This window comes from Ranitomeya imitator, chromosome 5 (assembly GCF_032444005.1).
Source record: "Ranitomeya imitator isolate aRanImi1 chromosome 5, aRanImi1.pri, whole genome shotgun sequence".
Taxonomy (NCBI): domain Eukaryota; kingdom Metazoa; phylum Chordata; class Amphibia; order Anura; family Dendrobatidae; genus Ranitomeya; species Ranitomeya imitator.
The window spans coordinates 406899901-406914680 of record NC_091286.1 but is presented as its reverse complement, the minus strand read 5'-3'; the positions used below and the strand labels follow the sequence as shown (position 1 = coordinate 406914680).

General features: G+C 44.0%; 1 protein-coding gene across 1 annotated transcript in view; it reads right to left on the bottom strand.

Moving 5' to 3' along the window:
- Positions 1-10122: 10122 nt before the first annotated feature.
- Positions 10123-14780, bottom strand: part of FYTTD1 (forty-two-three domain containing 1) — a 46247-nt gene continuing 41589 nt past the window's right edge. Inside the window, exons 7-9 of the mRNA XM_069726991.1 lie at positions 11625-11693; positions 11365-11485; positions 10123-11240 (exon numbers count right to left, since the gene is read on the bottom strand). Coding sequence (XP_069583092.1) covers positions 11145-11240; positions 11365-11485; positions 11625-11693 — 286 coding nt within the window. The 3' untranslated portion in view covers positions 10123-11144. The remainder of the gene's footprint in view (positions 11241-11364; positions 11486-11624; positions 11694-14780) is intronic.

Genomic DNA, 14780 nt, shown 5'->3' with positions numbered 1-14780 from the left:
GGAGGTTCCTGAAGAGCACTCAAGACCAAATTAAGGTCCCAAGCTTCTATCGGAGCTTTGTAAGGAGGGACTATATGAGAGACTCCCTGCAAAAAAGTTTTTACTTGCAGATTGGTAGCGATCCTGCGCTGGAAAAGAACCGATAAGGCTGATATTTGCCTCCTAAGGGTTCTTGGAGCGAGACCTGAGTCTAGACCAGATTGGAGAAAAGCTAGGACATTAGGAATGGAAAACCGAAGAGGAGGAAGACCCTTCTTCCTGCACCATGAGAGAAAGACTTTCCAGGTGTGGTGGTAAATGCGTGCTGAAGCTGTCTTTCAAGCATTAACCATAGTTGAGGCTACTTTCTGAGAAAAACCGGCCTGGGTCAGAATCCAAGATTCAACGGCCAAGCCGTCAAACGCAGGGCCCCTAAGTTCTGGTGGAATATCGGCCCCTGCGACAGAAGATCTGGCTGCATTGGTAGCTGCCAAGGAACCCCGACGATCAGCTGAACTAGGTCTGCGTACCATGACCTCCGAGGCCAATCTGGGGCGACTAGAATTGCTGGAACTCCCTCTAACTTGATCTTCCTGACGACCTTTGGAAGCAGCGCCAGAGGGGGAAACAGATATGGAAGACGAAATTGGTTCCAAGATAGGACTAGTGCGTCTACGGCAATTGCTCCTGGATCTCGAAACCGTGTAACGAACCTGGGTACTTTGGCATTCGACCCGGTGGCCATTAGATCCACGTCCGGGATTCCCCAGCATAGACATATCTGCCGAAAAACATCGGGGAGAAGAGACCATTCCCCGGGCGCAAGACCCTGTCGGCTCAGAAAGTCCGCTACCCAGTTCTCCTTGCCCGGGATGTAAACTGCCGAGATCACAGAGTGATTGTTCTCGGCCCAGCGGAGGACTTGCCCTACCTCGCGCATGGCTGATCTGCTGTGAGTGCCCCCCTGATGATTTACGTAGGCCACGGCCGTGGCATTGTCCGATTGGATCCGCACCGGGCGACCCGCCAGAAGATGGTGAAAGTGCTGCAAGGCCAGTCAAATTGCCCTTATCTCCAACAGATTGATTGGAAGGGTTGATTCCCTTGGGGACCAACGACCCTGAGCCGTGTGCTGGAGAAACACTGCTCCCCAACCGAGAAGACTGGCGTCCGTAGTGACTACCAGCCAATGAACTGGAGGAAAGGCTTTCCCCTGAAGTAGGGAGGAACTCCTCATCCACCATATCAGGGATTGCCTGACCCCAGGAGACAGACGACACCTGAGGTTGAGAGACAAAGGACTCCTGTCCCAGGCTGACAGAAGTGCCTGTTGGAGTGGACGAAGATGGAATTGGGTGAATGGAACCGCTTCTATAGCTGCTACCATCCTGCCTAAGACCTTCATGCAGAACCGGATTGAATGGAAACTCGGCTGCCGAAGAATTTTTACCTCCTGCCGGAGACAAAGCACCTTGTCCTGGGGTAAAATAGTTAGCCCCCGAGAGGTGTCGAAGATCATCCCTAAGAAAGAGATCTTCCGAGATGGTACTAGAGATGACTTCTTTAAATTGACCAGCCACCCTAGACAAGCTAGGGTGTCCAAAGAGATGACGTTGTCCCTGCATGCCTGAAAAGTTGATCCTTTGACTAAGAGATCGTCTAAGTAAGGCAGAATGACTATGCCTCGAGAGTGCAGGATTGACACCACTGTTGCCATCACCTTCGTGAACACCCTGGGAGCAGTGGCGAGCCCGAAAGGTAATGCAGTGAATTGGAAGTGTCGCTCGCCTATGGAAAACCGTAGAAATTTTTGATGTGGAAGAAATATAGGAACGTGCAGATAGGCGTCTTGAATATCTATGGAAGCCAGGAATTCTCCCCTTTCCATAGCCGCAATGACCGAGCGGAGAGATTCCATACGGAAGCGACGAGTGCTGATGAATTTGTTTAGACACTTTAGGTCCAGAATGGGTCTCACGGTCCCATTCTTTTTGGGAACCGTAAACAGATTTGAATAAAAACCTTTGAACCTTTATTCCTTTGGAACAGGGACAATGACCCCGTTGGACTGAAGAGACTAGACTGCTCTGAATAAAGCTCTTAGATGGGTTTTTGAACTGGGAAGACTGGACGGAAAAAAACAGCCTGGAGGGAGATAGGAAAACTCTATTTTGTACCCTGAAACCACCAGGTCTCTTACCCATCTGTCGTTAACAACTGACAGCCAGGACTGATGGAACAGTAGTAGGCGACCGCCTACTCTGTTGGAAGCGACGAGAGGCTGCCTGCAGTCATTTAGCCGAAGATCGAGGATATCTAGATCCCCTAGATCTTGACGGTTGACGCATTCTTGCCAATGGATTGGCCCTATAGGAGACCTGGTGCTCACTGTCTTGGACAGGCCGACTTGGGGGACCTGCGCTTGGTGCCGCAGACCACCGGGAGTTACGAAAGGATTTCAATCTTGCTTGAAATTGGCGACGAAAAAGTTGCTTAACCTTTTGTTGAGGAAGGAAATTACTTTTACCTCCCGTGGTATCAGATATAAGCTGATCCAATTTTTCGCCAAAAAGACGGACACCTTGATAAGGGAGGGATGTAAGGGACTTTTTTGAAGTAGAGTCCGCCCGCCAATTTCTTAGCCATAGGGCCCTTCTGATAGCAATAGCATTTGCCGCAGCCAATGCTGAACAATTTGCCGCATCCAAGGATGCATTAATCAGATAATTTCCTGCTAAAGATATCTGATTTGACATCTCTATCACCTCTACAGGAAACCCCTTATCCTGAAGAGCCTTAGTTACGGACTCTGACCAAGCTATCATAGCTTTGGCAACCCATGTGGCCGCAAAAGACGGTGCGAGGGCTGACCCTGAAGCCTCAAACAGAGACCGAGCTAGACTCTCTAGGAGCCGATCAGTCGGATCCTTAATAGACGACCCATTAGGAAGAGACAGCAACGTACTAGAGGCCAAACGGGACATGGGAGGATCCACTGAAGGGGATTCTGCCCACTTTTTACAAAGCTCTGGAGCGAAAGGATACCTTGCACCTAGGGCCTTCTGGCCTAAGAAACGTTTATCTGGTCGCTCCATGTGACGTTGGACTAAATCCTCAAACTCAGGATGAGTAGAAAACACCTTATGAGGTTGCTTGAATTTCTTAAAGGACACCTTATGACCAGAAGGTAAGGTGGCCACATCCTCTACTCCCAAAGTCTGATTAACGGCCTCAATGAGACTGTCAACAGATTCCTGATAACCAGGAGCTTCTACATCAAAAGACCCCTCTGAGTCATAGTCCGAACCATGCTCACTCAATTCCGCAGGAGAGGGAGATCGAGAGACAGGATTCAAAGATGCTGATGCACCTGACGGACCGGGAGACACTGTGTGGGATCGTTTCCCCTGTGTCTGCCTAGAGGGAGTACAGCCCCTGCAGGCCGGAGGATCCTGAAAATCGGAGGATCTTTCCAAAACAGGCGGATGAATGTCCCTGACAGGGGCTTGAAGGGACTCAACCGCCTTTGTTAGAGACGCCATAGACTGCGTTAATGATATGACCCACTCAGGGGGAGACACTGCCGACCCAGGTACAGGCACACCCGGCAGGATAGCCTGCGGGGTAGCAGGCAGGGTAGCAGACGGGGGCTCCTGCACGCGCTCGGAATCACAAGCCTCATAGAGATGGTTACTTTGCGCATGCGGAAAAGCAGACTGACAGGTAATGCATGAGGTATACAGAACTGAGTGAGTCTTAGGGTTTCTAGACATGATGACTCTAAAGCCGTTATGCTCCGTATCTCCTTATGAGCTACTAGGTCTAGAACAAATACTGTTGTCAGGCTGAGGGAAGTAGCACTTACCCCAGTCCTGTGTCCCACAGTATGCTCTCAAACACTGAACCATGTATCCTGTGCAAACCACACATATAAACTAATTCACAGGGCGGATGCCTGAAAAAGTGGGAGGAGTTACCGCACATGGACCCGGTTTAGGCCGAAGCAGGGATCTAGATTTTACTCTTTCCCCTGCTCTCTAAAGCTGGGTGCTCGAAACCGGAAGTAAACCATCGCCATGGAGGCGGGACTTCCCCCAGACTACAAGACCCATAATGCCACAGGCTGTACAGAGAAAACCAGAAGCCGCTGAAAAAGGGGCGGGACTTCCGCCCATGCTCAGACTACAAGATCCATAATGCCTCAGGCGAACAGGAAACCGCCTAAAAAAGGGGCGGGACTTCCGCCCATGCCTCTGCTGAAGTTTGCTTGTGGGGAAAAACGCTGGAAACCAGCACAGCGCCGAATATAGTCGCCAGCAGAACGCGCGATGAAGCAGGAGCCCCCCCTGTGCAGCCCTCTGACAGCGCATAAGGTTAGACATAAAAAATCCACATATAAATATATATATACATATATATTAAAAGACGGTGCAGGCACCCTAACTCCTTACACCCTTCAGAAGGCGAGGAGAGGGACCGTCTGCCTCCTTTAAACACCGTAGTCGTGCATTGGTGATGAAGTGGAGGCTGCACGGACAAGGAATGAATGCCTGTACAACCTAGGGTTCCGTTACCTCAGGGTGGTCAGGTTCTTAGTCCGGCAAAAAAATCCCATGTTGCGGGAGAGGATATGTGGAGGCGACACTCCACGTGCTCGCCCGTTGTTGGTTTGGGGAGATCGGACCCCTTCAAAAGGGTCCGTCGCCCCTGTCTTATCTTCAGAGAAAAAAAGCATCTGGGAAAACCCAGAGATGTGCCTCCTACGGACACTAAGCATAAACTGGAGCTGTCAGGGCCAGTGGCAAAGGTGTATACTATGGAGGAGGAGCTAACTTTTTTTTTTTTTTATCTACTTAGTGTCAGCCTCCTGGCGGCAATAGCATACACCCACAGTTCTGTGTCCCCCAATGAGACGATGGAGAAAATAAGGCGTGCGGACCCCTCTATTCTTGATAGCCAACCTTGCTGAAGCGGACGGTTGCAGCCCCCAGATGTGAGTTTTGCCTGGATGGTTAAAGAACATAGGGGGGGAACGCACACCGGGTTTTTCATTCATTTCTTTATATCGCAGGCGACGGGTCAGGAATACCCAGATCATCCGCGCTCCTGCTGTCACTCTTATTAGCGGCAGCATGTGTCGGATGATGGGAGTAATAGTCGCAAAAGCCCCCACCTGCTGTCATGATTCTGTCTTGAATATAACTCTCATAATTCTCCTCTGCTCACGCCGATCGAGCAGGGGAGAATGATGAGAGCCGTGTTCAGCACCCAGCGCCGGGGGACAGCGCTTACCGTAGTGCTTCTTCCCCGGCGCCAATGCGTGTCACACGGATGACATCCATGTGTGTTCTCTGTGTGCGGGACGTTTTGCCGCCCATGCTGACGGCAAAAAGTGACATGTCTGTGTGGGACACGGTCCATGGAAACACACTGACATGTGAACAGACCCATTCATTTGAATGGGTGTACATGTGTCAGCGTCTTCGGTACGTATGAAAACTGTCACCTCACGTACCGAAGACACGGATGTGTGAAAGAGGCCTGAAGCTGATGAGGGAGAGAAGAGCGATTCTCCTCCTCCTCTGCAGGGATGGATAGTGATTGGTGGAGGGAACTGTTGCTGAGCTGCCTCCACCAATCACATATTGGTCTCTGCACACTTCGTAATGTTGCAACTACGGAACTCACAAGTCTGAGATCCTTTTAGGAAAGGTGTGCAAACAACCCCCATCATCCTTCAGAATATACTGTACCAATGGGTATATTATGAAGGATGATGGGGATTCTAGCCATATTTAGTGTAAATATAAACTGTAATGTATTGTCCAAAGTGTTTATTGCAAATGTGACCACTTCCCACATCTTTCAGAATACATGCATGTATACAGTAAGTGGGTGTATTCCTTAGGATGAGGGGGTGGTAGTCACAATATACGGTACTGCAGGCAATGTACTGTAATTAACAGATCCCCCATAATCCCCCCATCCACAGATAATGTTTTTCTATTTTATTAAAGGTTTTTGCACACCATTTGGCTCAAAATATTTTTTTTCTTATTTTCCTCTCTAAAATCTAGGTGCGTCTTATAATCAGGTGCGTCTTATAAAGCGAAAAATACGGTAAGTATCAGACCAGGGTCAAGGACCTTAGTTTAGAAGCACTACTTCAGCCCTGCAGTGAAAAACAAAAACACTGGAGTGGTCAGGACGATGTCTTGATATAAATCACTGTATAGCCATGCAGTTGCATACGTCACCCATAAACTCCCTTAATGATTAAAGAGGAAAAAAATAATACATATTATACATAGAATAAGTTTTTTTTTATAGAAAGGTCTGCATAGTGAAGCACAGTACTTGTTTCCTTAACAAAACATACAAATTTAGTTATAAGGTATACCAGCCTGATGGATGCCAAAAGGTTTTAGACATTCATAGATTAAAAGGGCCCTATGGCTAAATTAGGGACTTTCCTAATACATATGTCCATTATATGACGAACACGATGGGAAGATAGCCATAGTCTTGTTACAATTAGACCTTGTTTGAAAGCATCCATTCATTATTTAGCATATCTTAGCGACACCAGTAAATGTTCGGTGATGCTATTTGCATGACAACCTGGATACCGCAGTACAGTGCAACTTTAAATAATTAATGACTATAAACGTCACATAGCAACTAGCATTCCTTGTTTCCCAAAATTAATGAATAAGTTACATCTCATGGATGTTTCTACCGTTTCATTCCAGCATCATATGCCAAATAATGGAAAAAAAAAATAGAAGCAGGGGAAACCTACTGCACAGGAATCCATTTAGGATTTATTAGGAATGTTAATGATAAATACTTTTTCAAACATGTATTTTACACTATTCGTCTTTTCATTAACTCCTAAAAGACGGCCATGCAGTGTTTTATACAGCATGTAGAGACTTCTTCAAAAACAGGGAAATAACAGACCAATAAAGTTACTCGCTTTCAATAAGCGCTGGCGTCACGGTCTCCGCCTTCAGACGTGTAAGTAATCAACATGGAGTGAGAGCCGCTTACTTCCTGTTAGTTACTTATAAGTCTGAACGTGAGGAACGCAACGCCAATTGGACGCAGGGCAGTGAGTGAAGACACCGCCGGAACGGCACGGAAGGAGAGTATAAGCAGCATAACAGGACGAAACCTGGCGATTGAAAATGGGTTTTCAAAGCAGTGAATAACTCCTTTAACCCCTTTACCCCCAAGGGTGGTTTGCACGTTAACGACTGGGCTATTTTTTTACAATTCTGACCACTGTCCCTTTATGAGGTTATAACTCTGGAACGCTTCAACGGATCCCGGTGATTCTGACACTGTTTTCTCGTGACATATTGTACTTCATGATAGTGGTAACATTTATTTGATATGACTTGCGTTTGTGAAAAAAAAAACGGAAATGTGGCAAAAATTTTGAAAATGTCGCATTTTTCCAACTTTGAATTTTCATGCCCTTAAATCACAGAGATATGTCACACAAAAATGTTAATAAATAACATTTCCCACATGTCAACTTTACATAAGTACAATTTTGGAACCAACATTTTTTTTTGTTATAAGGGTTACTTACAAGTTGACCAACACCATTCTTTATTTTTTAGGGACCACATCACATTCCAAGTCACTTTGAAGGGTCTAGATCAGTGTTTCCCAAACTCCAGTCCTCACAGACCCCACGGGTCATGTTTTCAGGATTTTCTTAGTATTGGACAAGAAGTGGAAGTATCCTCAAAGCACCAGGAATTGTCTCACCTGTGCAACACTATGGAAATCCTGAAAACATGACCCATGGGGTCCGTGAGGACTGGAGTTTGGGAAACACTGGTCTATATGATAGAAAATACCCAAAAGTGACACCATTCTAAAAACCAGAGTCAAGAAGTTTATTAACCCTTCAGGTGCTTCACAGGAATTTTTGGAATGTTTAAAAAAAAAAAAAAAAGAACATTTAATTTTTTCACAAAAAATTTACTTCAGATCAAATTTGTTTTATTAGAGCAAGGGTAACAGGAGAATCTGGACCCCAAAAGTAGTTGTTCAATTTGTCCCGAGTACGCCGATACCCCATATGTGGGAGAAAACTACTGTTTGGGCGCACGTCGGGGCTCGGAAGGGAAGTAGTGACGTTTTGGAATGCAGACTTTGATGGAATGGTCTGTGGGTGTCATGTTGTGTTTACAGAGCCACTGATATGCCTAAACAGTAGAAACCCCCCACAAGTGACCCTGTTTTGGAAACTAGACTCCCCCAAAGAACTTATCTAGATGTGTTGTGAGAACTTTGAACCCCCAAGTGCTTCACAGACGTTTATAATGTAGAGCCGTAAAAATAAAATCCTTTTTTTTTTTCACAAAAATTATCTTTTCGTCCCCAATTTCTTATTCTCCCAATGGTATCCGCAGAAATTGGACCCCAAAAGTTGTTGTGCAATTTGTTCGGAGTACGCTGATACCCCATATGTGGGGGTAAACCACTGTTTGGGCGCACGGCAGAGCTCGGAAGGGAAGGAGCACCGTTCTACTTTTTCAACGCAGAATTGGCTGGAATTGAGATCGCATGCCATGTCGCGTTTGGAGACCCCCTGATGTGCCTAAACAGTGGAAACCCCCCCAATTCTAACTCCAACACACCCCTAACCCCAACCACACCTCTAACCCTGACACACCCCTAATCCCAACCGTAAACGTAATCCAAACCCTAACCCCAATCCTAACGGGAAAATGGAAATAAATACATTTTTCTTATTTTATTATTTTTCCCTAACTAAGGGGGTGATAAAGGGGAGTTTGATTTACTATTTATAGTGGGTTTTTATGTTTGGCAGCTGTCACACACTAAAAGAGACTTTTTATTGCAAAAAATAATTTTTGCATCACCGCATTTTGAGAGCTATAATTTTTCCATATTTTGGACCACAAAGTCATGTAAGGTCGTTTTTTGCGGGACGAGTTGTCGTTTTCATTTGTACCATTTTTGGGCACATGACTTTTTTATCGCTTATTATTCTGATAAATGCTGGGGGGGGGGCCTTTATACAGATTCCACGTGTGGCAAAATTGATAAAGCAGTTTTATTCTTCGGGTCAGTACGATTACAGCGATACCTCATTTATATCATTTTTTTAATGTTTTGCCGCTTCCATACAATAAAAACTATTTTATATAAAAAAATAATTATTTTTCCATCGCTTTATTCTGAGAACTATAAACATTTTTATTTTTCCGGTGATGGAGCTGTATGGGGGCTTGTTTTTTGCAGGACAAAATGACGTTTTCAACGGTACCACGTTTATTTATATCCGTCTTTTTGATCGCGTGTTATTCCACTTTTTGTTTGGCGGTATGCTGATGAAGCATTTTTTTTTGCCTTTTTTTAATGGTGTTCACTAAAGGGGTTAACTAGTGGGACAGTTTTAAAGGTTAGGTCGTTATGGACGCGGCGATACTAAGTATGTGTACTTTTATTGTTTAGAATTTTTTAATTCAAATATTTATTGATGGACTAAATATAGATTTTTTTATTATAATTTTTCAAAAAAATTTTTATTAATTCTTTTACACTGTGTACCACTATGGGACACTCATTTTGTGCAGGCTGATCGCTTCTATAGCATGCAGATCTATGTGCTACAGAAGCGGTCAGCACTGCAATCCTTGCACACTGACCTTAGAGACTTCCTGACATGCACTGCGCATGACAGGAAGTCTCAGCTCTGGTAACCCGGCTGTCGTCACAAAATCGGGTTACAATGGGAGCGATCGGGACCCCGCGTCATGCCGCGGGGTCTCCGATTCAAAGGCAGCTGCCGGCTTCGGAACACAGCGATCATGTTTGATCACAGTGTTTCGGGGGTTAAAGTGCCGGGAGCGGTCTGTGACTGCTCCTCGCACTTAGTGCCGGGTGTCAGCTGTGAGAATCAGCTGACACCCGGCCGGGAGCACGGCTGATCGCACTGGACGTACTATTCTGTCCATGGTCCTTATTGACAAAAAGGGGTTAGGGAACAGATATTAAACTATGAAAGTAAAACTAATGGAAAAACTATCCCTTGCCAAGATCAAAAAAGAGTACTTAGGGTTTGAACAGTGTCATCTATAGATGTCAGAATCCGGACAGTTGTGCAGAACGGTTTATTATGAAAGAAGGTAAGATATACAATATTGTTTTATCAACATAATTTAACTGTAGCAAAAGTTTAATTTACCAAGACAAAACAAGACTTATTGTCTGTGTGCCTGGAAAGATCCCAACCAAAACCTTAAAACAAGTATCGAATTGTTAACAAAATATTTTGCGAAATGCTACAAAGCAACACTTCACAGTGCACTTTTTTGGCAACATTCATACCCCAAGTCTATGGCTATGTTCACTTGCAGCGTTCTCACAGCAAATTTTTTTGGGCTGCCAAAAAAAGCTGAATGAATTCACATACTGCAGATTTTCAAAAACACTGAAGTGTTCAAATTTAGTCAGGAAAAAAAAAAAGACACTGTGTGGGCAAGAGATTGCTGAAATCTCACCATAGCGTTCACTGGTACTGTAAAAATGCAGCTTCTTTTCTACAAATACATAAAAACGCAACCAAAAAAAATGCTGCGTGTGAACACAGCCTATAGCTAGACAGAATGTTGCTTTTCATCAAACCCAACAAGTATGGTAATACTTTTGCTCCAAAATCACTGTGGATTAACACTTACAAACGTTTCAGATGAAGCCAAAAGGCATGTTTTCGCAGACAAAATGCCAAAAAAGAATGGAGTAGATATTCCACCACATGTTGGCAACCCCCAGTACCAAGACGTCAGTGCTGTAACACGGAAGCCATCTTCTCGAGCAAAATAAAAAATGTTAACTATGCATCTGTGTTCATAACAGTATTCTAGTCAATGTCTGAAAAGTAGTAACTGAAGAATTCCAGGTCATATTTCATTTTTCCAGGGCTTAGAAACTCTTTTATCCATATTTCACAGTACAAACAATACGAAAGTTCTCAACTTTAGAGCTCTGAAAAAAAACAAATATGAAGAGCCACAACCTTGGTGCAAGAGACATTATTTTTTGGTCTCTGCAATAAAAGTCAGGTAAAAAACAAAAAGGAACGTAAACCGAGAACAGCCCGAGGCAAAGAAAAGATCTCATCCCACAGTCACAAATCTGCTGCCTTTATTCAGAGTCTGAGACAGTCTTTGTTCCTTCAGAATCTTGAATCGCTCATTCAGTGTGATCCCAGTCTAGTTAAAAGAAGAGAAACAGCAAAACTTAGCTTTAGGAAATATAAAGCAACAATATTGATAATGCAGGAATCACTTTATGATGGGATGGCATAAAATAGTCTCTACAGACAGGTGGCGTTACCTGTTTAGCGATGCTGTTTATATCAAAACTGAGTGGAACCCCCTTGGGAACTTTTGCTTCCGCACCTTCCTTTTTCAATAAAAAGGGCAATGGGGGTCTCGATGACATGGCTCCCATAGTACTGTTGAAGACAAGCATAACACAATGAAACATTTGACAAGTTTATCATCACAGGGATTACAGAATAAGAACAAATAACCAAAAAAAAGGAACAAAATAGCCCCACTCATATACGATGACTCATAAAACAGTCTACTTACCTTGGTACAGCAGAAGGATTACCAAATGACACCGTCAGAAGACCACTTCTGTTCAGAGATGTCCTCCATCTGAAAATACATAGGAGGAAACAGAACTAATTCTTTCACTGCTTACTTGAAATCAAAATTATTTGACAGCAGAGGGAGACAAACCTAGGAATGTATTGCTATACTGAAAATAACAGCAACATTTCTGAGAATAAAGGCAAATTTTGGACTGGTTGATTACTTTAGCCCCTTCACGACATGCTGTACATGTAGTGCGCATGTCGTGTCTCTCCCTCTAATGTTGGCTCTGGCGCTGAGACCACATCTTTCCTGGCAAATGTCAGCTGTTTAGAAAAGCTGACATGTGCCCCTAACAGCCACGGGTGGAATAAGATCCACCCGCGGCTGTTAACCTGTTAAATGCCCCTGTCAATCTCTGACAGCGGCATTTAATGTGATCGCATCGGAAGCGTATCACATGACCGTGAGTCACCGATGGGTTGGCATGACAACCTTGGGTCTGCAGCATTTCCACTCATACAGGCGATTTGATCGAATGTGTGAAACAGAGGGGATCGGATTATCGCAGCTTCTAGTCTCACATGGAGACTATTGACGCAAATGAAAAAGTAAAAAAAAAAAGTTTTGAAAAATATTAACCCCTTCACCCCAAAGCCTGTTTTCACCTAAGTGACAGGGCCAATTTTTACAATTCTGACCATTGTCACTTTATGAGGTTATAACTCTGAAACGCTTCAACGGATCCTGGTGATTCTGACACTGTTTTCTCGTAACATATTGTACTTCATGATAGTGGTAAAACTTCTTCGATATGACTTGCATTTATTTGTGAAAAAAACAAAAATTTGTCGGAAATTATGAAAATTTAGCAATTTTCAAACTCTTAGTTTTTATGCCCTTAAATTAGAGAGTTATATCACATAATATAGTTAAACAACATTTCCCACATGTCTGCTTTACATCAGCACAATTTTGGAAACATAATTTTTTTTTGTTAGGACGTTATAAGGGTTAAAAGTTGACCAGCGATTTCTCATTTTTGCAACAAAATTTGCAAAACCATTTTTTTACGGACCACCTCACACTTGAAGTGACTTTGAGGGGTCTATATGACAGAAAATGCCCAAAAGTGACACCATTCTAAAAACTGCACCCCTCAAGGTACTCAAAACCACATTCAAAAAGTTTATTAACCCTTCAGGTGCTTCACAGGAATTTTTTGAATGTTTAAAAAAATTTAACATTTAACTTTTTTTTCACAAAATTTTTACTTCAGGTCCAATTTGTTTCATTTTACCAAGGGTAACAGGAGAAATTGGACCACAAAAGTCGTTGTACAATTTGTCCTGAGTACGCCGATACCCCATATGTGGGGGTAAACCACTGTTTGGGCACATGGCAGAGCTCGGAAGGGAAGGAGCGCTATTTGACTTTTCAATGCAAGATTTGCTGGAATTGAGATCGGAGCCCATGTCACGATTGGAGAGCCCCTGATGTGCCTTAACAGTGGAAACCCCCACAGGTGACACCATTTTGGAAAGTAGACCCCCTAAGGAACTAATCTAGATGTGTGGTGAGCACTTTGAACCTCCAAGTGCTTCACAGAAGTTTATAATGTAGAGCCGTAAAAAAATTTTTTTTATTAATTTTCACAAAAAATGATCTTTTTGCCCCAAATTTTTTATTTTCCCAAGGGTAAAAGGATAAATTGGACCCCAAAAGTTGTTGTGCAATTTGTCCTGAGTACGTCGATACTTCATATATGGGGATAAACCACTGTTTGAGCGCATGGCAGAGCTCGGAAGGGAAGGAGTGCCATTTGACTTTTCAATGCAAAATTGGCTGGAATTGAGATCGGACGCCATGTCGCATTTGGAGAGCCCCTGACGTGCCTTAACAGTGGAAACCCCCCACAAGTGACCCCATTTTGGAAAGAAGACCCCCTAAGGAACTTATCTAGATGTGTGGTGAACACTTTTAACCCCCAATTGTTTCACTAAAGTTTAGAATGTAGCATTGTGAAAATTAAAAAATCATTTTTTCTTTCCACAAAATGATGTTTTAGCCCGCAATTTATTTTTCCCCAAGGGTAACAGGAGAAATTGGACCACAAATGTTATTGTCCAATTTGTCCTGAGTACGCTGATACCCCACATGTTTGGGGGAACCACCGTTTGAGTGCATGGCAGAGCTCGGAAGGGAAGGAGCACCGTTTGAAATGCAGACTTAGATGGAATGGTCTGCAGGTGTCATGTTGCATTTGCAGAGCCCCTGATGTACCTAAACAGTAGAAACCCCCCACAAGTGACCCCATATTGGAAACTAGACCCCCCAAGGAACTTATCTAGATGTGTTGTGAGAGCTTTGAACCAACAAGTGTTTCACTACAGTTTATAACGCAGAGCCGTGAAAATAAAAAATATTTTTTTTCCCACGAAAATGATATTTTATCCCCTATGTTTTTATTTTCCCAAGGGTAACAGGACAAATTGGACCCCAAAAGTTGTTGTCCAACTTGTCCTGAGAACGCAGATACCCCATATGTTGGGGGGAACCACTGTTTGGGTGCACGGCAGAGCTCGAAAGGGAAGGAGCGCCATTTGAAATGCAGACTTAGATGGATTGGTCTGCAGGCGTCATGTTGCATTTGCAGAGCCCCTGATGTACCTAAACAGTAGAAACCCCCCACAAGTGACCCCATATTGGAAACTAGACCCCCAAAGGAACTTATCTAGATGTGTTGTGAGAGCTTTGAACCAACAAGTGTTTCACTACAGTTTATAACGCAGAGCCGTGAAAATAAAAAATATTTTTTTTTTCCACGAAAATTATATTTTATCCCCTATGTTTTTATTTTCCCAAGGGTAACAGGACAAATTGGACCCTAAAAGTTGTTGTCCAACTTGTCCTGAGAACGCTGATACCCCATATGTTGGGGGGAACCACTGTTTGGGCACACAGGAGAACTCGGAAGGGAAGGAGCCCTGTTTTACTTTTTCAAAGCAGAATTGGCTGGAATTGAGATCGGACGCCATGTCGCGTTTGGAGAGCCCCTGATGTGCCTAAACAGTGGAAACCCCCAATTATAACTGAAACCCTAACCCCAACCCTAACCCTAACCCTAGCCCTAACCCTACCCCTAGCCCT